This window comes from Protopterus annectens, chromosome 9.part0 (genome assembly GCF_019279795.1).
Source record: "Protopterus annectens isolate FY-2018-M chromosome 9.part0, PAN1.0, whole genome shotgun sequence".
NCBI classification, from domain to species: domain Eukaryota; kingdom Metazoa; phylum Chordata; order Ceratodontiformes; family Protopteridae; genus Protopterus; species Protopterus annectens.
The window spans coordinates 701,544,583-701,570,484 of NC_056743.1; the positions used below are offsets into that span (position 1 = coordinate 701,544,583).

Here is a 25,902-nt window from a genome sequence, read left to right on the forward strand (position 1 = left end):
CTAAAAATGGAGAACATCGATATCTGTGCAGTAACTGAGACCTGGTTCAAGCCTCCAGAGAGCACCCCTGCAATACCAGGCTACAACAATTACCACACTTTTCGGCCACCAAACCAAGACCGAAACACTAAAGGTGGAGGAGTGTCCATATTCACCAAGGAGATTCACACTTCCAGGCTAGTTGCCCAACACAATGCATCTGAAATTCTCCAGGTGCAACTAACACTAGATAAGACTGAAATCCAAATTGTAGCTTGCTACAGATCCCCCATTCTCACTATACCTTTCTAAACATACTGTAAAATATTAAGATACAACCAAACACCCTAATACTGGGTGATTTCAACTACCCTGCCATTAACTGGAAAAACTACTCGAGTACCAACACCTTTTCCCAACGGTTCTTGGAATTCATAAATTTCAATGCCCTGGATCAACTAATCCACTGTCCCAACAGGGGCTCCAATATCCTAGACCTGGTCATTACCAACATGGGAGATAGATGCTCCACACCAGTGGTCACCCCCTCATTGGTCAGGTCTGACCATAAGCTAATCACCCTTGACATCCACATCCCACCCCCATCTCCCAATAAGGAAACCTCTGTAAAAAAACTTCTCCAAACCCAACTTCATGCTACTCAAGTCAGAAGTGACAAGCATCATGACACCCATGCAGACGGGAGCTGAAAGTTTGACTGCTGAATCCAACACTAAGGCACTGTACGAGCACATCCACTTGTGCATGAATCGTGCCATCCCAAATAGAACCCAGATGCTATCCTCCAAAAAAGGAAGCCAATCTGGTGGTCCCATGCCATAAACAAACTATGCAACAGAAGGAGGAAACTGTTGCAGAAAGTCCCAGGATGCAAACAATTTCCTTACCAGCCTCAATAAGAAGCTGAGAGCCCTCATACAATCCTCCAAACCAATTTACGAAAATAAAATTGCTTAAGATTCCAAAGCCAACCACAAACCATTCTATATTTATGTCAAGAATCTAAATGGCAATGCTCAGATCTGATCTGAGCTACAACAGAATGGCATGAAATATACTGATCACAAGGATATTGCCAATATCCTGGCAGAACGATTTAGTGCCAGCTTCACCCCCCCCCACCCCCTAAAGGGCCCATTTCAATACCAAAAGGTTGCCAAATTCCAGTAATCATGGCCACACAGGTAGAAACCGCACTCTCCAAAGCTAATAATACAGCATCCATGGGACCAGATGACATCCCAGGCTGTGTACTACGTGAACTACAAAATGAACTGGCACCTCACCTAAGTGTCATGTTTAATCATAGCCTCACCTCAAGCCTCGTGCCCACTGAGTGGTGCACAGCTACAGCTAGCCCACTCCACAAAGGAGGATCCACCTTGGATCCCGGGAACTACCGTCCTATCAGTCTGACGAGCCTGATCTGCAAGGGCATGGAACAAATTATCATGGAACTTCTAAACAAAGACATTGGCAACCTTCAAACACTGGACCCCACCGAGTTTGGGTTCGTGAAGGGTCTATTTTGTCTCCCGAACTTGATTGACTTCTTTGAATCAGTCTCCAGAGCTGTGGACGAGGGTAAGGAGGTCCACACAGCCTAGCTGGACCTCACCAAGGCCTTTGACACCATCCCCCACTCTGAAATCATACATAAACTTACTAAGCTGGGCATAAATCCCTACGTCACTCAATGGGTTGCCAACTGGCTTACTGACAGAACCCAGACTGTAAAAGTAGCCGACTCCAAATCCAGCTCCAGACAGGTGACAAGTGGAGTACCTCATGGTTCAGTCCTGGGTCTGTTCTTGTTTAGCATCTACTTCTCTGAAGTACAGGCCAACACTAAGGGACTCTGGCTAACAAAGTTCGCAGATGACTGCAAACTGGGAGCCATTACTGAATCCCCAAATGATGTGGATATTCTACAAAAGGGCCTTACAGAAACAGATGCTTGGTGCCAGAGCCATGGGCTCAAGCTCAATGCCAAGAAATGTATAGTTATCCCCTTTGGGAAAAAACATGTACCCATGAATTACCACAAAGGTGGCAGTACACTAAACACCGAAAGTGTGATGAGAGAGTTAGGGACACAGGTGGACAGTGGTCTCACCTTCGATAACCACATCACCACAGCAGTCAGGAAATCCTTCTATGTGGCACACTTCATCACTAAGGGCTTTTCATCCAGAAAAAAGGAGGTCATTGTCCCACTGTACTCATTCCTCATTAGACCCATTATAGAGTACAACGTCCCATTTGGTATGTACCTCACAAGACATCTGCAACAGCTGGAAAGGCCACAGAAATACCTCACTAAAATAATCACAGGCCTAAAGCAGATGCCCTATGCTGACCGTCTACAAAAAACTCCAGCTATACTCTGTGGCATATCGTCTACTCAGAGGCGATCTTTGCTTAATATACAAGGCCATGTCAAACCCTGAGCTGTTGGACATGCTCCACTTAAAGAAATCCCAATCCCTCAGAGCCACACACTCCAGGGATCTAAACCTTGTCATCACAATGAACAAAACATGCTGGAGGGATAGGTTCCTGACCCAGAGACTCCCCATACTCTGGAATAGACTGCCCATATATGTCAAGCACAGCGCCTCCTTGGCCCTCTTCAAAAGGAACCTTGACAATTGGATAGGAGATAGGAAATTCACTTCAGGGATCATGTCAGTCACCTTGCTAGACAGGGGTCCAGGGAAGTAAATATTGTGGGAAAAAATATCCACGGAATTGTTATGGCTAGGCTTGTATAGGCCCTTGGGCCAATAGCCTAGTACCAACCTGTGAACCTATGAATAAAATCACTAGATACACATGATATTCTATAAAAGTGAGTCTTATCTATTTTATTAAAATATGTTTTAGATGAATATTCTCACCATGTAAAACTTTTTCTTTATAGGCTCCACATTACTTAGAATTTAACCTGCTTTGTTGACCTTTTTGAAAAAGTTACATCTAACAGACTGTTTTGACAACCCAACTGTGTAATTGCTGGCAAACTTGGAGCAGAAAATATTGTTACTAACACAGCTGACTATACTATGTAACTCATTAATGTCTCCATGCCATATAATACAAATATCATCAACAAAGTGCTTGCACAATTTTGGGTTAATGTTAAATGTATTCATAGAATTCACAAGGCAGAGAAAGACTATGGAGCAAAATCCCATAGCCAACACCAACCTCATAGTACATCTGCTGCCTCCAGGAAAGGAAAAGAAGGTAGTCGCTCAACCAATCCATCAAAGTTTACCTTAAAGGAAGCAATGGTATTACTTTATTTTATATGTAGTGAAAAATTATTCCACAGATTGAGGAAGCACACTCAGTAAGAAATCTGTCTCTCCAGTGTGTCTTATTTATTTTTTGCTGGAGAGTTGCCTTTAGTTTGAATGTTTGTGAAGTTATTTATTTTTTGAAGGAGTAGAAGTTCAGAGAGGGCTGGGTCCTTAACAGCCAGAAAAAGGAAACAGAAATCACTGTGCCGGAGTCTGTAAGACACAGGGTATGGTGATGCGGCATCAATCCTGTTTTGGTATAGTAGGTGACGGTCTATAGTCCAGTGATCATCTTAGTTCGAAACTCCTTAAGTATATATATAAAAACAAAACCCACTGCTAAATTTGAATATGTGGATAGTAATGCAGCACTCATTGACATGTCATGCAACTCTTTGAAATCATTTGTGTTAAAACAAAGTATATTTAATATTAAGCAAACATGGTTTGCAAACGTAAGGAAAACAAACTTGCAAACAAGAAATTTACTTAAGCTTCCAGTTCATTCTAGTCCTTCACGGAGACAAACTCCACAACAGTATGTAGCTTAATTTTTGTATCAGGCTGTCATGGGAAACAAATGATAGTATATTGAAAACCGATACTGTACCATTTATCTTATGACTTAATTGTGCTAGTCTGTTGTCATTATTTTTTGACAGATTTAGTGTGATACTTTGTTTGTGAAGTGTTTATTTCCCATTGCCTCCTTTCCTAGTACATTGACCAGGGGCAGCCCGTGCTATTGGACTGCAGCCCCCCTCAGCTGTAAAGAAAAGTAAAGAAATAAAAAGTAAAGAAATAAAACAATTTAAAATTCACGGATAAAAAAAATTTAAAAAGACGGACTTTCGTGCATGCGCACTAGTCCGGACTGCTGCTGAGACAGTCTGGAGCATGCGCAGACTGTCTCAGCAGCAGTCCATACTGGGAAACATGTAACAGCAAAGATCCCGGACTGGGAAATATGTAACAGCAGAGATCCCAGAAGTCTATGCAGTTTTTACTGCATAGACTGTCGCTGGAAACAGATCAGATCAGACCCGGACTGCAATATCGGCAGGCAGGGCTGGAGTCTCGAATCTCACGTGGTGGATGTTGGATGTGCTCCAGGAGTCTCGTCGGAGGATCTCGCGTAGTGGATGTAATGCGCGGGGAGTCTGAAGGGATTTGGATTTAATCAAGGGATCTACATGTACTGAAGGGAGGGGATTTGGGTAGGGTGTGTGTGTGTGTGTGTGTGTGTGTGTGTGTGTGTGTGTGTGTGTGTGTGTGTGTGTGTGTGTAAAAAAATTGCAGATTTTTGCCACATATTTGATCTGATCTATTCCTCATAATACCTGTGGCTTCTAAATGTTGCAATGCTTGATATTTGATGGTGCAGTGGTAGCATTGTTGCCTCACAGCTATAGTTTTTTCTGGTTTGATTCTTGGCTGGGGTGCCTTCTGTGTGTAGTCTGCATCTCATCCTTGTGTTTGTGTGGATTTGCTCTGGTGTCCTGCCATTTTACAAAGACATGTGTCTGCAGTATTTCTCCCTGGGCCTCTGCTGAAAATTGTTTTTGTTCCATCAGAAGTAAAATTGACAGGCATTTGAATTTCAGACTTCATATTCTTCAGAAAATACATAGTAACACAACCTTTTATTCTAACACAACCTTTTATTCTAGCAATTTTCTAAGTTTATAAGATGAATATTTGAAATGTGTCCTTATTTTTGGGACTGTATTACCCCATTATTGGCTTTGTCCAGGTGTTTTGTGCTAAGAGGTTGACAGCTATGATGAGAACTGAATTCATTAAATGATAGCCATTTAAGTTTCAGTCTTCTGCTCTTTCACAAAGCAGCTGATTTGGCATAGTGGTATGTTGCTTTGACTGTTTTGCACAGGGACCTTGGCAGTAAAATGTATGGTGGTAACACAGCATTTTTCTTTCACAAAGCAGGTGATTTGGCATAGTGGTATGTTGCTCTAACTGTTTTGCACAGAGACACTGGTAGTAAAATGTATGGGGGTAACAGCATTTTTCTTTCACAAAGCAGCTGATATGGCATAGTGGTATGTTGCTCTGACTCTTTTGCACAGGGACCTTGGCAGTAAAATTTATGGTGGTAACACAGCATTTTATTTTAGCAACTTTCCAAGATTATACAAGCAATGTTTAATGTGTCCCTGGTTTTTGGACTTTTGACTCCCAATAAATTTGGCTTTTTCCAGATTTCTTGTGCTGCGAAGTTGAGATGCAGTTGAGTATTGAGTAGATTTTACAAGGAGCTGAGAGCTGCAGGGGAAGAGAAGTTTAGTGCTGCTTATGCTATGTCAGCTTGCAATGTTAATAGCACAACAGGTTGTGTACTTGGTTTTGATGCAGAAGGTTGTTGGTTCTACTCCCACAAGGGGTGAATGCTGCCGTACTGAAAAAGTTAAGATACTAACTATGAGCCTGTTATCAGTTTGCCATCCATTTCCTATTGCAATATTACTAACTTATCATTTTAATGTAATATAGGCAATTTATTCCTCAGGGGCATCAGACACTTTATTTTTCAATGAAACCATGAAATATAAAGGTGTTTGTTAGCAGCAACCTCTTCATTAGTTACAGATTTATTTAATGTGGAATTATTTAGATGACTTTTTTACTTCTTCAGATATTGTGCATATTTACTGATAATGGTGGAATGTAGAATTGTGCATATTTACTGATAATGGTGGCCTGTAGAATTGTGCATATTTACTGGTAATGGTGGACTGTAGAAGTCTGAGTAGACTTTTATGATGGAAATGTTCTGAACTGGGCAGTTTTGTCATTATGGGTGCATGCATTTTGTTTCATTGTTTACTGGAAAGATGTTCTGAATTGGGCAGTTTTGTCATTATTGGTGAATGCGTTTTGTTTCATAGTTTACTGGAAAAATGTTCAAAACAATAGGAAGGTGTATCAAAGAGCACATGTATGTTTCATATGCAAGGGGTCTATGATTTGAAAACAGATCAGAATTAATCTTTATCTGCCACTGATAAAATGTATTTTCTTTGAATGTGGGTTTCAATGCTGTTTCAATGAATGTGAGTTTCAAGGGCGGAGAAGTTTTAATGCTAAGTTTGTTTAGCAGATGTCTTAGTGTTTGTGCTGTAAAATTCAAAATAAATCTTTCAAATGAAGTCCAAATCATCATAGAAGTAAATCAGTATGCACATTAGTGTTTATGGTAAATGGAGTGAAATAGCCAAGTAATGGATAATTGGAATGGCTGCAGGGGGAGGCTCCATTCGACCATGATTTTGTGAGGTGGGAGGGTGGCAAACTCAAAGACAGCCCCAGCTGAACTATACCTCCCAACTGTTCAGATTTTCAAAGAATGAATAGATTTTTGCTTCTTATATTTGGTTTGTTCCTCATAAAATTTGTGGTTTTCTGGCAAACCATTTAGGAATTAAGTCACTAAATAATGACACACTGAGTTTCAGACTACATAACCTTCAGAAAAATGCATGCTAAAGTAAGACCTGTTGTTCTATCAACTGTCTAAGTTTATACAAGAGCAATTTTTAGTACTGTTTATATGTTCCCCCAATATATTTGGCCTTGTCCAGATTTATTGCATTAACAGGTTCAGCAGTACATGCAAATAAATTGCTTTACAGAATTAGGCATAGCCAGACCTCTCAACTGTCCCTGATTTTGGCTCAAAATGTTGCTCTTCCCCCTAATAATCCCTCCGCAAAATAGCAATTTTTGGAAGAAAACATGGAGGGCTTACAATTAAGAAATAACTGTAATAATCAGAGTTATAGATTACTTTTATTTCAGAAATGCATGTAGATTCTTTTATTTTGTCAGCTGCTCAAGTTAGCAGTACTAATATTAAAGTGTCACTTCTTTGACAGGTTCCCAGCTGTATTGTGTGGCTATTTTATATTTTTACATCACATTTTTGGTCCATTTTTCATAAAATTGTGTTTTTTTGGCAAATTAGTGACAAATCATTAAAGACTGAAGTTAGAAAATAATGACAGACATTTGAGTTTCAGATTTCATACCATTCAGAAAATTCATACTAATGCAAGACCTATTCTATTATCTTTCTAAGTTTATAAGAGCAATATTTAAAAATTGTCCTTATTTTTGGACCTTTGTCTCACTTCTTTCTATGGCTTTGTCCAGATTTCTTGCTCTGAGGTTGAGAGGTATGACAAATGTGTCAGGGCCATCACAGTCAGCCAGAGACATTTCAAATTGTGACATACTTGTTGCACCCCACTCCACCATGTAGTGACTCTGGATGTGTCGAAGCAAGGCAAGGAGAAGTTATGCAGTGTAAATGTGCAGAGTATCCCCCCCATCCAAGGTAGACACAAGTACTAGAGTGGCTTTTCATATGTCCTTGACTTTTGCAGAATGGTCTGGTTTCTGTCATATTTTTTGTACTGTTGATTTATGCTTATTACTCAAAGTGCCTGTTGCTCTGAGTTTAAGTAGTAATACTTTAATGACCATCAGGTAAGCTTGGCTGAGATCGTAAGATGCAAGTAAGCTTTAATAAGCATACTGTTAAAGAATTGCCAACATTGAAAGCCTTTCTGTTGTTGCCATGTAGAGAATACTTAACTAGATAATGTATAAGCCTTGGGTATTGAAATGCATATGACAGTATTTGTAATAAAGGACAGGATTACATTATTTTAAGAAGCTCATTACACTTGGAGACTTCCAGTCATCTCTGCAGGCTTTACCTGTAAACTAAACAGAATGCCAATCGCATGGTCCATAACCTGTACAATAATCCTGTAAAGCAATGTATCTTGAGCTTATTTCTTGTTTGCTTTTCATTTTTTACTTTAATCATGTTTTCCCCATGAAACAAGTAGATAGTTATCAGGCAGCAGGTCTTTTTTTGGATAAGAAACATTTTTACAAGTGGGGGCATCAGAGATTTCTATTTTCAGCATGTTACTTGGTACTTTAATAAAGCTGAATATAAATTATAATTAGAACTGCAGTGCAAGAAGTGGTTTGAGTTGAGTGCTGCTTGTTTTTCTTATACTTGATTTTGACTGGCATTCCATTAATGTATTTAAAAAGTAATTAATTTTTTCATGCCTCACATCTAGATATTAAGTAAGCTGTCATGCAGCCAATGCATTGAAATATTTTTATTCTTCTGCACTTCATTTTGTCCTGATTGGACTCTCATAATGACGGTTTGGCACCCAGGGCAGTGTATTTAGTTAGTTTTTGTGGTTTTGAGCATGGCTCCTCCCCTTTCTGGTTGGCCACACCCCCTTCCCATTGACCCCCACCCATTCAGCTGTCTCCTGCAGCCCCCCTTTGATTTGAAGTCACCAGCCGCCACTGACATTGATACTTGAAATGGTGTATAGCTTGGCTTCCTATTAGAAGTGATTCTTTAGTACAAATCTTGACAATTCAAAAATTAAACTGCAATTCTGACAAAAACAGTGATGTATTCACCTTGCCACTGTACCTTTAAGGCACTACTGACATTGGGTGGTTGTTTCCCACAATCCTCTACTACTTCTAGGTGCTAACTCTGAGATTGCTGTACCTCAAAGTAAGGGGAATACATAACATAAATTGTAAAACAGCAGACCACACAAAAGTAAGGCTCAAAAGCTATAGCAATATTTTCGCAACAATACACAAATCTGTGTGTGAATAACGCAGGATTTACCAATGGTTGTTCTGGTTTGATCATGAGGGTGAAGGCCAAGAGACTACACAAAGTCAGTCATGGGTAAATCCTGATTTACCCATACATAGGACTGAATTATTGCTATTATACACTGACATTATTCAAGATTTTTTTTTACCTTTTCTAAACAATGATATTGTATAAATGGACTTTAGTGGTGTTCTCCCATATTGTAGTAGTCTGGGGCATCCCAAGTATGTAACTATGCATTCTCTGACTTTTTAATTGGCTGCACTGGATTGCTGTCTGTTTTTCTCTCTTTTTTTAACCTATTGAGATTGAACTATGTAGATTTTTGTAGATTTCCAGATACAGACCTATTTTCTGGTCTGTTCTTCATAAAGGTCTGCTTTTCAGGAATGCCTGGTTTGGAATGGAACAGCTTGCTAGGTATGCTGGGGAGCTGCCTTTAAGGGCACTCCCACCATTGAAATTGTTTTTTCTTTCATATAGGAGCAGTTTATTAGTGTGGGATAGGTTTGTTTTGTTTTTTACTGCTATACTGCCCATAGATTTGTAATTGTTAAACATTTCTGTGAGTCTATTATTAGCACGCAGAGAAACAACACTTAGTTTCAACTACCAATCGACCGCTTTCACCACAACTATACAAATATTATGGTATTTACTTTAAAGAATGTATGAATCTGACTGCAGACAACAACTAGAATTACAAAGAAGACATACGTGCTTGACCCTAAAGACAAACAAGTTAGCATTTTTGTACATTTGCTGAAAAGTCTATTTGTCATTGCTGTTATTGTCAGTGAGTTGCAAGAAAATCAAAAATTGTTATGAGGGACAAGGGAAAAGCATGTGGACAATCAGGGATGCTGTTCTAAAGTATGTACAGCTGAGAGTTATGGTAGGTGGCAGTATGATAAACAGTATTGTCTGCATTTATGTGTCTCAGCTGCCCAGAGTTCTACAGGTCATCTCCGATTGTTCTCCTATTTTGCTGCTCTTCTTGTAAAAATCTGTTACTGGTTCAGATAAATGATAATTTTGAAATGGTAGCCAAAATAAAACATTTGTGGATATTTTTAAAGAACACAATACTTTTTTCAGTAAATTACTCATCATGGAAAAACTTTTTTTTTTTTTACCAGCTCAGAGTTTACCTAAAAAAGAAACATGTACATTTCACAATGAGTTACAAGCTATCTTAAGGAAAATGCCCTGGTAGCAAGTTTTATGTGCACCATGTTTTGTTCATTTAATGTTAACAAAATTGAATAACAGCTGAATAATACAAAAGTTCCTTATTTTACGCAGGTCATCAGAAGCAGCCCGAGTCCCTTCATTAATGATTAATGCCCCACATTCACTGTGTACTGTAACTACACAGGTGAGTTCCCTCTATACATTTATGTTTAGTAAGTTGTATGTCACCATACAAAGTAACAGTGACAATTCCTGAATATAATGATAAATGCTCATTAACATAATTCAAATGACTAAGCTGTACTTTAAAAACGATATATCCATCATACATATCACCGATAGCCGGTAAATAAATAAAATACCTGTAGCTCTGATACTTTTAAAATAGTAGCTTTCATGATTTTTTTTGAAACAGTAGCTACAATAAAGCATTTATACTCAAGTAAGCTTAAGCAAGCATATTAGAGAGCATTTAGATTTCCCACATCACTACTCATCATTTAAGTCTTGTGGATGGCCAGAGTTTGGAAACAAACTATACATGTACTGTAAGAGTATTTTATCTCATATGATTTCTCTGGCCACTGAATGTGCCTCTGTAAATAGTAATTTAGCATAGCATTCTTACCTAACATGTTTTCTGTTTAAATCAAAAACCCTTTAATCCAGGTAGAATATATAAATATTTAGCAAGTACAGAAGCACTTTATTCCATAGTTATCATTGCACTTCCTACACTCATGCAATCTATTTGTATACAAAGCTTTAGTCTTTGTATCTACTTCTTTATGTACTGCATACAATTGTTATAATATTTCTTATGGATTTTGCTTATTTACTTCCTGCTGCATATCTTATTTGCTTTTGTGACTGAAAAAAATGGCCAGCTGACCAGTCCACCTGCCAGGTTGTCAATAAATAAATACATGCAGGTATAATTAACAAAATGGTAGCTGCAGACCAGTGCTTCTAGTATTCCATGCCTACAGTGCCACCTACTGGTAAAACACAATGCTGTTTTTGCATGCTCAATAGATTAACTTTTTTATCAATCTTGTAAGGTACTAAAACCTGAATGTTTTACAACCTTAAGAATTATGCTTTGTTTCAAAACTCCAGAGTATAATGTTTCAGTAGAAAGTTGTGTTTACTTTTGGAGTAACAAAATATAACTAATCAACTTCAGCAGTTGTTCTGGTGAAAAGTTAAACTGAGGGGAAACCATGACATTCACAATCCTAATGGAAAATAGTATTTCAATTTGCATATTAAAATTCCCATAGACAATGTGACAGGATGGCCCACATAACAGTACTTCTTACTAGAGCTCACTGAAGCCACAGATGCACTAGAGCGGCCTATGAATTCTAGCTGGGATGCCTTAAGGCTCGCAGTTATCCATGGTATCACCTGCATGCTGCCATATTTCCCACATTACTGCCATTAAGGGAAAGGTATGTTACTGTACTTAATGGCTGAGGAGCACACTGTGCAGTGGAAAAGAGGATGCAAGTTAAAGCAAGCTGAAGTCTTGTTGCTCTTCTACTCCCCCTGTAATCTACCAAACCCTTGATTTAAAGGTCACAGCTTATCAATTTCTTAAGGCAGACTCCAGAATGGATGTGATTTCCCTCCATAACTTCACTTTTCATATACAACACAATGCTGCAGGCCACATCTGAAGTGCATTAGCACACTAGGAGATTTATGCCACAATCCTGCTTCTTTGATACAAATGTGTGAAGCTATTATATACCATTTTTTTATTTTAATTTATTTTACATTTATTAACAGAATATGCAGACTAGTTCAAGAATCATTTTCAGCCATGATCCTATTTTACTATAACATGGAGACTGTTTCATCATATACAGAAAAGTTAGGCACCTGTTCCTATTAAGAAAATAATTAAAACTTTATTTGTATTGAGTATAAAATAACACAAATCCAAAGTACAAGAAAGAAATATAATAAAAGGTCATACAAAGAATATTTAGCAAGAAGATTATACTTACTCTGTGTGTCAGACTTTTGCAGATGTTTTTGAAATGGATTATAATTTTACAATGGCACAATTGGAGAAGTATCACTTATCTTAATGGGCATCTCCTCCAGTTTGAAAATCCTGACCGTAAATACTATATGAATTTAAGCAACAGATAGGACATCACAAGACAGTCCTGCATTTATTATTCCTATTTCCATACATACTGCAATAAGAATTAGAGCTATCCAAGATGTTAGAAATGAACATGTTGAAATATACATCAGTGCTGTACTTGGAGGTCAGCATCATCTAATTTACTCAAAGATAATCAGATATTAACTCGGCGACATGGAGGGGAGTCAGTCACAGTGTCTCCCAGTTCATAGTATGATGGAGGCCTTGCACATAGTAGTTTTACAAATCACTTTTTATCTGCGACACAAAGGGCAATCCTTCATGAAGAGTGCAGGTACAGCACACAAACTGCAGGTACAGCATCATAATCTGGGGGTTTCATGCAGGTACAGCATCATAATCTGGGGGCTCCATCCAGGTACAGCACACAAACTGCAGGTACAGCATCATAATCTGGGGGCTCCATGCAGGTAGAGCACACAAACTGCAGGTACAGCATCATAATCTGGGGGTTTCATGCAGGTACAGCATCATAATCTGGGGGCTCCATGAAGGTACAGCACACAAACTGCAGGTATAGCATCATAATCTGGGGGTTTCATGCAGGTACAGCATCATAATCTGGGGGCTCCATGCAGGTACAGCACACAAACTGCAGGTACAGCATCATAATCTGGGGGCTCCATGCAGGTACAGCATCATAATCTGGGGGCTCCATGCAGGTACAGCATCATAATCTGGGGGCTCCATGCAGGTACAGCATCATAATCTGGGGGCTCCATGCAGGTACAGCACACAAACTGCAGGTACAGCATCATAATCTGGGGGTTTCATGCAGGTACAGCATCATAATCTGGGGGCTCCATGCAGGTAGAGCACACAAACTGCAGGTATAGCATCATAATCTGGTGACTCCATGTGAAAAACATTCTCCTTCATCATGGCAAGATGGTACAGAAATATCATTGGCAGGGCTCTGAAATGGAAACAAAGGTACTTCTGTTAAGAAGCTATAGTCTGTTATGTATGTAGTTATGTATGGCTGCATCCAAAGAATAATGTGACAATGGGGGCAAAATCTTACCACTGTGGTGCATGTGCTAAGTTTACAAAATGAAACTGACTTCATTTCTTAACTATGCTCAAATCCATTATTGGATATATTGTACAGATACAGTGCATTTTAAATAATGACTGTACTAGGAAATATTTCATCAAACATATAATGTCTTTCTGTATTCATGATCATTATTAGGCAAACCTCATATCCAGTAAAGTACCAAAGCTTCAGGTTGATGAGATATTAATAAAAAAATCTTTGCCCTCACCAGACCTGTAATAATGACATCACCCCCATAACTGTGCAGAAAAGACAAAAGTTCTCAAACAGTAAATCAGCTCCAGTGCACAAACAAAAAACACACCAAAAGCTATCGGACAGTGAACCAGCACCAGTGCACAAACAAAAACCAACAAAAAGTCTTCAGACAGTGAACCCGCACCAGTGCACAAACAGAAACCAACCAAAAGTCTTCAGACAGTGAACCAGCACCAAGGCACTTTCTCAGACAGTAAACTAGCACCAGTGCACAAACAGAAACCACACATAAAAGCCCTCGGACAATGAACCAACACCAGTGCACAAACAGAAACCAACCAAAAAATCCTCAGACAGTGAACTAGCACTAGTGCGCAAACAGAAATCACACCAAAAGTCCTCAGACAGTGAACCAGCACCAGTGCACAAGCAAAAACCACACCACAAGTCCTTAGAGAGTGAACCAGTACCAGTTCACAAATAAAAAAACACACCAAAAGTCCTCAGACAGTAAACCACCACCAGTGCACAAACAAAACACATCCACCCATCAACAAACAAGCCTCCCACAGTTGATCATAATCAGGGAAACATTCATTCATTCACCCACACCCATAAACTAGCAACCACACACACACAAACACACACACACACAGAAGGCACACATACTCACACACAGAAGGCACACACACACACACACACACACACACACACACACACACACACACACACACACACTCTTGATTCTCTAACTCTCCTAGTGCAGCCACCCATACACACACACACACACACACACACACACACACACACACACACACACACACACACACACACAAATACTCACACACAGAAGGCACACATACATACACATATGGTCACACACATGCTCACACACACACACACACACACACACACACACACACACACACACACACACACACACACACACACACACACACACATTCAGGCAGTTTCATACATGCCGCTATGCACACAAAGACACACACACACACACACACACACACACACACACACACACACACACACACACACACACACACACACACACACACACAGCCACATACAGACATATGCTAAACACATCCCACTCATGTTTCTTTTGAATTAACCTGCACTGCAAGTACTTCCATAGTAAGGAATGGGTCACTGCTGTGTTTCTACAGTGGCCAATTTTTCCTCCAACAGTGAAATTTAATGCAGTATAAATTGAGAGCAGCTAACATTTGTCCTTATTGTGTAGCTTGGCCAGCAGTACCACGTCCTTGCTGAGGCTCCCTCTAGCACAAAACCTCAGCATAGAGCAGTCTATGAATCACAAAGGCCTACCACCAGTGGGAAAACCTGCACATTAAGGCTTTCCACTTGTGGTAAGGCTTTCTGAATCACAGGGTGGGTTTAGATATTAATAAGTTGTAAAGCTTCAAGAAAAAAAATCATGTCACTTTGCCCACACTATGATGTAATTTTTATTTGTAATATAGTCAAACAATGGTAAGTGTTTATAGTGCATCAGGAACAAAAGTATAATGTAAAACATCAACAAAAGGTAGAAGATATATGTTTTCTTGGGTCCTTTGGGTTCACTCTGTATTGTTTCACTAATGTCCAAATTTATTTGCATCTGCCTCCACCATGACAGGTTGTTTTGCCTCAGGATTATCTTTCTTCTAGTCTGCAAGGAGGCAAGTGAATTATTTTCTATTTTATGTCTGTCCTTCTCACTACCAAAATGTGACAGTTCAATAACAGCCATGTTTATTTATATATGTATTAATTATACATTTTATTTGCTTTAACTGGGCAGGTGGTCTGGTCTTACTGCACCATTTTCTCATATAATCAGACTATAAGACAAAATTGTCAAAAACGTAAACAAAGTCATATTGTGTAAGAATTGTTAAAAACGTAAACAAAGACATATTGTGTAAGATGTGATTATATTACAAATAATGAACTAAACTATACATATATACAGTGTAATAATAAGTTGACAAAAATAACAGGAAAAGCAACATACAGACAACAGCAGTGATAACCTGTAATATAAGACAAACAGGCAATTCTTTATATAAATAAGTTAAATTAACTTAGAATAAAGGCAGGTTCTAGGTCATTAAGTTTTAAATAAACTAGAATGGCACTAGTCTATATACAGCAGTTGCACTTAACCCTTTTGAGTATATATATATATATATATATATATATATATATATATATATATATATATATATATTTCAATAATAGTTCTTTATTATTTTTCACTTATTTATACAAACATTTAACAGAGAAATACAGAGGTAATATCCAGACAAATCTTCTATCAACATTCTAGCAGCATATATACAATATTTACATGAATGCTTCCACAATTAAAATAACATTTGTCTAGCTGTAGTCAGAAAGTAAAGGAATCCACTGTTAATGTCATGCCTGGATATAGTAACTTCCATTAAGATAGTCCTATGGAAACAAATGTTCTTTGACTTGGTGCTTGCTTAACCCTGAGTCTCTTTAATACCTTGGCTGTATTATAATTTTGAGACATGAAGCTGTGGAGAATTTCAAGGGCAGCCAATTTGTTAGCTCCTGGTGAGCAAAATGCACAGAACATAAATCTGCATACCAGTGAAGCTACTACTTGTAACTTTCTGCACTCTTCATGTTGATCACTACTGCAGTAGCCTAAGCTATATGGTTCATATTCTGCTAATGATATAACAGCCGGTCAGCTTCCAAAGCTTCACGGCACCTTCCAAGTGTCCAAACTGTCTGGCAGCTCCAGCTAAGCTGAGTAAAGGACAAGTCTGGGCACCAAGCCTTTCAGAGCTTCACTGCTACAGAAGAACATGCTCCTCTGAGACCTTCAAGGATTGACAGTTGTCCTTTGATGTTCCTTTGCAGGGAAGATAAGTTCCCTTTGGGGAAAAAAAAACTTACATTCTATATTTTTTATTTAATTTTAATACTGTTCCCTACAGGCAAGTTATTTTAAAGTTAGGAGTTTTAACAGACTGTCACAAGACTATACTTTATTTACTGTTTAAAGAAACCGAAAATCATTTTTTTGTAGAAAAATTGTGTTTATTTTCCTTTGTGGTGCTGGCAGAGTGTTTTAAAGTGCTCTTTACTGTGTTCTTTGAAAAAGCAATTGTTAAAGATTTTTTTCCAGCATTTGCTACTTGCTTTCCCCAGAAAAGAGAGACAATTTTTGGTTTGTCCATAGAACAATTTGTTTGGCTAAAGGATGGTCTTTCTTCCAGCCACAAAAAGACAAAGTTAAAGAAACAGTCTTTGGCATACAGCAGGCTAGTAATTTGCCTCAGCCACAGGTGGATGACTCTGCTGTGGCCATTAGATGTAACTCAGACCACTTATATTTTATCCTGGATTTCTCTGGTGTAGCACCTACAGCCATTATGGACTGGGAGGTTATCCACACGCTCTGCTGCTGTTGGGGTCCCCTCAGTAGGCAAGGGAGAGACATTCTTGTTGGTACTGGTAGAAGGAACATGGAAGACTTCCCTATTTTGTCAAAATGTTGTGCCAATACCTGGGGAAGATGCTGTTGCCATTAATAACACTGTTGGTACCAATTTTCCTGACAAAAAACCTCAGAAAAAGTAAGCATGTATCTACTTCTCCTCAATTTCATTAGACAGGATGAGTTTACTGAGTCTGGCTCAGGAGTAATTCAGGCTTTTAATCCTTCCTGACTGTAGGGACTGATACAAAGTTTCTCCTCAGATTTCTGATTTTGAGACAGAGGAGAGCTCAGTTTCTGGCTCTCCTAGTGGGAGATTCTCTGAGACTATGTCTAGAATGTATATACAAACTACAATACAAACTACAACAAAAACTGGAAGAATATAGTGGTAAACTCAGCCTCAAATGTTCAGCAAAAATCAAACAAAACAAAGAACTCAGGCTGAGAAATGTTTCAAACAGATACGTTTAATAAACAACTAACTTAAAGCATGCAAAGCTTTCAGGCATAGCCCTTCTTCAGTACATAATCAACAATTAACTCAACCAATTGCATTTACATACTTGCAATAAAAAAATCATATGACAGAAGCCACCAATAGCATTATTTGACTGAATAATTTTGACAAAAAATAAAAACAATAAAATTCACATTTTTAAATACATTCATAAAAATGACATTTATAAAAACATCAAAATATATACACTATCTGTACTATATTTGTTTTTTAATTAAAATAGGTTTTATACTAACTGCATTAATGTCTGGACATGTGTCTGTATGCAACCTTAATATCCATTCATATTCCCTGGTTTCCAAAACATTATTAACATTACCACCCCAAGGCTCTTTGTAATCACATCTATAACCCTAAACTTAAAATCATGACTCTCACCTTATTCTAGTATATGCTTAGCTAATGCATTCATGGAAATATTTCTACGAATCTCTGATCAATGCTCAATAATACAGTCTCTTAATCTTCAATTACATTTGCCTACGTAATACGTAGTACATTCAGTACAGGTTGCAAGGTATACAATATTTACATTATTCCATATTGCAAAGTAGTGGAATACAAATTCTTTTAAAGTTTCAGGATGTATAAAAACATTACTACTTATATAGATTTTTGATAATATAATTGATTATTAAAAATAAATATATTGTTATGTACTGTTTCTAACAATTGACAAGTATTCTCAATGCTCCTACCATCCATTTCAGTCTCTTGAAGTAAAAAACTTCACATTGACTCCTACCCATACTCATTGGGAATAACAGTAAAAAGTGAATTTATATCTAAAGTTACTAAAAGGAAATCTCTCTCAGGGTATGACTCATACTAATCGTAAAATGTCATTAAAAAGTATTTTATCCTTAACATAACTTTTTACCTTATACACATAACTACCTAGTATAGACTGCAAATAGAGTGAGATAGGTTCTCTTACCCACCCCCTTCTAGAGACAGTAGGTCTCATGGGGGGGGGGTGTACCAGACACTTATGGACTTTGAGCAATCTGTACAGAATAGGGGTGATGGGGCAAGTCACAGTTAATTAGTTAAAGAAATCAATAAATATATCTTAATTTAATTGCAGTTCATAAATAACCATATTTACAGCAGAAATATACTTCTTGACATCTAGCATGTCTATTTTCATAAAAGTAGATTCACCAGAAGAAAAATCAGTCATCAAAGGAATATAATCTTTCAAGTTCCTTACAACAATTGTTCCACCCTTATCAGCTTTTTTAAAGACAATATCTGGGTTAGCTTGTAACTTGTTTAATGCCTCATAATCCCTAACCATTAAATTATAATATCGTCTTTTCACTTTGTTTTCATATACTTGCCGTTACTCTTTTTCACATATGGTTTTAAAAGCTGACACTGTTGGAAAGCTATTAGGTATAAACGCACTAGTTTTCTTATAACTCTTATTTTCTAAATTTGCAGTATTATGAAAAATTAACTTTAAATTTATACCTTTTGTGAACAGTTTCAAGTTTATGAGAGCCTTGGTAACGGAGTCCACACTAGACGATATAAACTGCAAGCCTCTGTTAAGTACAGCAATGTTGTCAGATCCCAAACTCATGTCAGACAGATTAATAACATTAGTAGTACTTAAACATTCCCTTATCCCAGACAATTCTGTTTGTTTTTAGTTTGTGGGCCACTGTGCTTTCTCTTGACTGGAATTTCACCTTTCCTTCTTAGTGACTGACCTCTCAATTGGTCCCTGTGATGACTCTCCAACTTCTCTGGCAGGATAGGTCAAAATTGGGCAGGAAGAGTCTGAAAAACCTCATACACATTAGTTTGCATGGATTGAAGAATGGACTGTTCACCCAATCACTGCTCATTATCAGACATTGACACTACCAGTGCATTTGAATTAGCTGACAATCGAGATATAGTGGTTAATTGTTCATTCTGAAGACTTGAAGCAGAAGCTGTAGTATTTTCTAGCATTGTCTCATCTACAGCATACATAGATCCCTTTGAAACTCCAGTTTTATCTTTTTTAGTATGCTCATTTGGCCATGAGAATATATGCCCATAACTAAAGTCATTTGGATCTCTCAACAGCTTATGTTTCTTTGCAAGCTGTAGTTTCATATCAAAATTTGCTGGCCGATCCAACATAGACTAATAAATTTGCATACGTTCTTTGAATACAGGTAATGCAGCAATGTCATTCTCAAGCTTAATTATTTCATCTTGCATCTCAGTCTCTATTTTAGTAAAAAATTGATTCATTATTAATATATAATCTGAACTAAGTTTCAAATTCAGTTCCTGACATTTTCTCAGTAATTTTGGATATGTGTTGGCATAAGCATAATTTTAGTAAGAAACAAAATAAACAGTCTCAACAAAATACAGGTAAAAAGACATTTAAGAAGAAATAGCAAGAGGGTTCCAACAAGAATTCTGGAAACGCCAAAAAACAAGGACAGTCCAGTAAGTCAGAATGACTATTTACTATTCTTAGACTTTGTTCCCTTCTCCCACTCTGGCAGCCCCTTTTTTCATCCAGAAAGTCTGAATCTCCACTTTTCTCTTCAGCAACAGATAGTTTCAGAAAACTGGGTTCTGAAGATCATTCATCAAGGTTACAGATGGCAGTGGGAGAAAATTCTTCCATTCCAGAGGGTAATCCCTCATCCTCCAGATGAGACTATTTTGTTTCCAGCTGTCCTTCATTACATGCTGTCCAAGGGAGTGATAGAACCTGTTCCCCCTTCCCAGGTGGGAATGGAATTTTCTTCAATTATGTTTTTAGTGCCAAAGAAAGAAAATGCTTGAACTCCAGTTCCAGATCTTTCTTTCCTAAACCTGCTTGTAACAGTGCCCAAATTCAAACTTATGTCACTTCACAACCTCTTACCTCATCTTCCTCAGTTAAGTTTCCTTGTAATATTAGATTTAAAATATGCTTATCATTACATTCCTATTCATCCAGGCATTTCATCAGGTTTTGTATGTCTGGATCACATTATTAGTTCTCTTCCTTACCCTTTGGATTAACCACTGCACTAATGGTATTCACAAAGTGTCTAGCTCCAGTCACATCTCATCACAGTTTACAGGGTATCCACAATTTTCATATTTAGATTACTTGCTTATCTTTGCACAGTCTTTTCAAAGTGTAAGGAATCTCTTGAGTAAGAGATCTCCTAAGCTGTGATTCAAAGAGAACACTCAAAAGTCTTTCTTGACTCCTTTTCATAAGGTTGTGTTTCTAAGATATCAACTAAACATCATAATTCAATGAGCTTTTCTTCCACAGGGAAAAAAAACAAATCTATATCTAGATCTGTTTATGGAGTTTTCATTAGACTTAGGTCACTGCAAGGGAATACCTCTGGATTTTGGGTGTCATGGCTTCTATGATATTCATGATACCCTTGGCAAAACTTCAAATGAGAAAGATACAGAGGTATCTGAAGTCTATTTGGTCCCAATACCAATATCTCTTGACTTTTCAGATCCTAGTGTTGGGGTTTGTCAGAAAGGAAATCAGTTGGTGGAGACAACAGATATCCCTAAATCCAGGTCTGTCTCCTTCTCACTCCCTGTCCCAATGCAGTCAGTCACTACAGATGCCTTGAACTTTGCTTGGGGAGCAGTTTCAAGAGAGATAAAAGTGCAAGGTGTGTGGGACACCAAGAGCAGATGCAAGCACATACATGTAAAAGATATACTTGCTCTGATCAAGGCAATCAACTTGAATCATCTTTCGTCCACGGGATTTCTTCAGGTTGTTTCAGGTTGTTACAGAGAATACTACAGTCATGTGGTACATCAACAAGCAAGGGAACCAGGTAATACCCTCTCTGCAGCCTAGCCATGTTAGCTTGGGATATAGCTTCACTGCACAGTTTCACTCTACTGGTATCTTGCATTCTGTCAGAGCCAAACTGTGTGGCAGACAAGTTGAGCAGGACAAGGACAGACCCTTGTGAATAGAAATCAGATTGTTGTTCTTTCAAGATTTGATCCAAATGTGGGGAATTCCTCAAGAAGACCCCTTTGTCTCCTCTTTGAACAATCAGCTGGCATGATTCATCATCAGGGCTCTTTCAATAAGGCCTGGAAGACAGATGCCTTTTTCTTTTCCTTGGACAGGAATGCCCCTGTGTGCTTTTCCACCCCTTTTCACTAATGTCAAGGGTACTTCTAAAGATTCAGAAGGAATCCCTTAAGATCATTGTGGTGACTTCCTTCTGGCAAAAACAACTGTAGCTCTCCCTTTTTTTGGAAATGGCTAGGGGCAATTGCCATAAGTTTCTTCACAGACTGGATCTACTCACACAAGAACAGTGGTGTTTAATACACCCCTAACACCAATTAACTTCAATTGACTGCCTGGATGATAGCATCTTAATACTGTTAAAAACCTGTTTTCTGAGGATGTACAGCTGGTACTAATGAAGGCAATAAAGCTTGCTACTCAAAAAATCATGCATTAGCAGGTAGAAAATGTTTTCTTTTTGGTGCCAACAACATAACCAATACCCATTCAGGGCTAGGTTTGTTTATTTATTGGTTTGTTTATTTATTTATTTATTTGTCTTTTGTTAACCGGGTTAGTCCACTGGGGTGGGGGCCCAATTTCAGTTGAGACCCAAGGACAAAAGCTCCAAAACAAATGATAAAATAACAATAACAAAGTTACATTACAACTAAAATGAATATGAAAATACATAAGAACAAAAAATGTATGCCTTAGTGGAAATTAGTGGAAATTAGCAGAGTTTTATGCCTCAGTGAAAATGAATAGTGTAACATTCAGCAAAAGTACAGCTATGAACTAATAGAGGTAGAGCTTGGTAACAAAAATGAGGATTTACAAATGGGGCATAAAGAATGAAAGAGATGAACAAAAAACATGAGACCTACAAACAACATTGATGTGTAGTATAAGTAGGTAGAGAGGAAGAAAGAGTGTTAAATAGAAGGATTAATGTAGAGGGGAGAGAAGGAGTGTAGAGAAGAGTAAAGATAGTGACAAGAAAACAGTTATGAAAAGAGAGAGGTGTGGTGGGAAAACTAAAAGTACTTAGAGGAGGTAAAAGAAGAGATTATTAAAGAAATGCTCAGTGGCATTGCTAAGGTTCCATAGGACTAGTGATTATAAGTTTTGTCTGGATTTGCAATATTTGTGTCAATTACTATCCTATGGCCTTTGTTACTCGTCTATCAAGGTTCATTTATTGTCCATTTCAGCATGTCTGCCCATGGATCCTAATCTTTCAATGCATTCTCATGTCAAAATGGTTTTGAAATGAGTTTTGAATAAGATGCCTCCAAGGAAACCAATGGCCCCTTCTTGGGATCTTAGTTTTGTGTAAGAGAAGTTAACATTTGCTCCATCTGAACAAGATAACATGGCTGACTTGAGGTTCTTAATATGGAAAACAGCTTAAATTATTGCCACAACCTCTAGAAGAAGGGTATCTCAGTTGCAAGCTCTTATGGTGAGTCAACCCTACCTCATTTTCCACAGGGATGGCTTATTTGAGAACTAATCCTTCCTTTATGCCTAAAGTGGTATCCAAATTTACCTAAGCCAAACTATCCATCTCCTCGTTTTCTTTCCTGAACCTAAAAATGAGGGTAAAAGGATACTCCATATCTTGGATGTCCACAGACAACTCAGGGACTATCGTGACAGAACTGAATATATCAGCTCTTTAGATCAGTTCATTTCTTGAGAAGGAAAAAAAGGGCAACCAGTGTCAAAGCAGATTATTTTCAAATGGCTGTCTAAGGCTATTACCTTTTGCTATACTCACAGCAACAAAACTATTCCAGGCAGGGTGAAGGCCCACTCAACCATGGCCTTAGCTTCATCTATGGCTTTTTGGAAATGGTTGGAGTCTAGAATTATTCTAGAAGTGGCAACTTGGTCCTCTGTACATTCTTTTACAAAGCATTATAAATTTGATTCCTTCTCTAAGTCTAGATCAGGCTTTGCTAAGACCATTCTCTAGGGACCCCTGGACTCTTTTAACTTCCATCTCCCAAAATTTGTAGCTTAGGCTACTACAGCAGTGAAGAATATGAAGACAATAGCTCAGCCAAGTAAGTAAATTTACCATAACAGTAAATGTTTAAAAGATCACTGCCTCAGGAGACACACCCTCATACTATCCCCCTTGCTTATTATGTTGTTTGTGCCAGGATGTGGTCATTTATTTTTCGTTCTTCCTTGCCTTGTCCTTTCAGGGCTCACTCTCCTTCTCTTATTGGTGATAAAGCACTGAAGGGCTTGGTGCTCAGACTTGTCATTTAGACAGCTTAGATCGAGCTACCAGGCGGTTTGTGTGTGTAGAAGATGCCCTGAAGCTTTGGAAACTGGTCAGCTGTTATATCCTTTGCAGGATATAACATATAGCTCAGGCTACTGCAGCAGTGATCATTCAAACATCTACTTACACTGACTTTCTTTAATGGAACTTATTCCTTTCAGGTCACAGGAGGAGCACCATTTCATTGGGTCTGCTGATAAAGAAAATTTGCAGATATTTAGAGAGCACAAGTTACACATGAAGGCAGGGGTGAATATGTGAAGATCATTCCTATCAACTGCCCAGAAATTCACTGAATGTCCAAGTTGTTCCACATATTTTAGTCTGTTCCTCTGCTGACAAATCACTGAAGATCGCAGTCACTAAGTAATGACAGACATTTGAGTTTCAGACTTCATAGCCTTCATAAAATGCATGTTAATGCAAAATCTTTTATCCTAGCAATTTTTTACAACTTCTAGCAGATTATATGACATCAGCCAGCTTTATCAGAGACTCTCTTCAGGCTATTTAGCACAAACTAGAGTTCTAGTTCATCCTCTTTCTAACCCATGCAGGGCAGATAATGGGGATCAACAACAGACCAGACTGATGTATTCTGATAAAATCAACATCCCTTCCCTCTGCGCCACATAAATCAGAACTCAATATGGAATTTCGTTTGAACCTAGAAACTACTGTTTACCAAAAGAAATGTTGCAAATGCAAAGCAGAATTACCTTCATTCATCAGTGTTTCCTGGAATTGAAATGTATCTGGAACCTGTAAGAAAAGCAAAACAAAGTTTACTTTGCTATATCTTTTTGAAATGTTGCATTTCAAATCAGTAAATCAGTAATTAAAGTTTAAGGGGTATCACAAAAGTCAGTCAGCAAGGGACAGCACTTTTTATGCAGTTAAAAACCTGATGTACAAAATTATAGAGGTTTCTGTTATTTAACTGATCATTGTGATTAGGTATAGAATGCTGTTTTAAAACAGCAGACACTGCACCTTGACAATAAAAGTAACCTATGAAGATCAAAAACCTCTATAAACACATAGCTGAAATAGCTAGTTAGTAATATTAGAGCTTGTTCTTGTAGTAAAGCAAGAACAAGCAGCATTAGAAGATGTCAGGAAAATATATTGATTTTAATACCAAAGAAATGCCTTCCTATTCCTTAGGATTCAGAAAGGCAAAATGCATTGCAGTAAACTGTCTTGAACAGTTATGCCTAAGTTATTCAGAAACCGTGATACCTCTACAGATGTATGAAGGCACTAGCCTGTGGTATAACATCAGACTCACTGAGGAAGGCTACATGCAAATATGGCAGTCTGGGGGTGCATCTAATGCAAACTAGCCATGTGCGCTTCTCTGGAAAATCTGCTGACATCAGAATAACATGGCAGAGCAATTCAGCTCTGTTATGCTATCTAAGCAGCAAAATAAAAAAAAAGCATAGATGACATGTATTTCAGTGTTACACCCATTCACATCTACGGCGGGAGTGAAGCTGTTAATGCTGCAGGGGTCAAGTGCTTTGAAGCTGTGTGTGTGTGTGTGTGTGTGCGTGTGCGTGCGTGCGTGTGTGTGTGTGTGTGTGTGTGTGTGTGTGTGTGCGCGTGTGTGCGTGTGTTGCATGACTTGGTAGGGAAAGCACTAGCACAGTTAGATCTAAAAGTAAAGCGTTCAGTTTAGAGACATGATAATAAGGTGCTAAAGAAATGTTGCTCATTTTAGCTGAATCCTGTCTCAGAATAATAGATTATCACTGTCAAGTTATTGAGTACTATGGCACTGCCCAAGTAGCTCTGACTAATGTTTCTGAATCCGGGCCATTGTGTATTAAACCACTGCAAATAAACAGCTGCCACATTTTCAATTTTATATCCATCTCCAAAATCATATCTACTGATATTTTATAAATACAAATATAACAAGGCAATCCATCATGT

The 25,902-nt window shown here is 38.1% G+C and overlaps 1 protein-coding gene and 1 long non-coding RNA gene across 3 annotated transcripts in view; one reads left to right on the forward strand and one right to left on the reverse strand.

The window, feature by feature from the left end:
- The first annotated feature begins 11,914 nt into the window (after positions 1-11,914).
- Positions 11,915-13,231, forward strand: LOC122811466. Its single transcript, XR_006366260.1, has 2 exons — positions 11,915-12,696; positions 12,749-13,231. It is a non-coding gene; the product is annotated as an uncharacterized LOC122811466 (long non-coding RNA).
- The window catches only part of LOC122811465 (class II histocompatibility antigen, B-L beta chain-like), a 98,176-nt gene continuing 84,635 nt past the window's right edge, over positions 12,362-25,902 (reverse strand). Inside the window, exons 5-6 of one of the 2 annotated variants that reach the window (XM_044083320.1) lie at positions 24,681-24,723; positions 12,362-13,286 (exon numbers count right to left, since the gene is read on the reverse strand). In XM_044083320.1, coding sequence (XP_043939255.1) covers positions 24,683-24,723 — 41 coding nt within the window. In that variant the 3' untranslated portion in view covers positions 12,362-13,286; positions 24,681-24,682. Of the gene's footprint in view, positions 13,287-15,099; positions 15,322-24,680; positions 24,724-25,902 lie in introns of those variants that run through there. The other variant, XM_044083321.1, reaches the window with a different exon arrangement.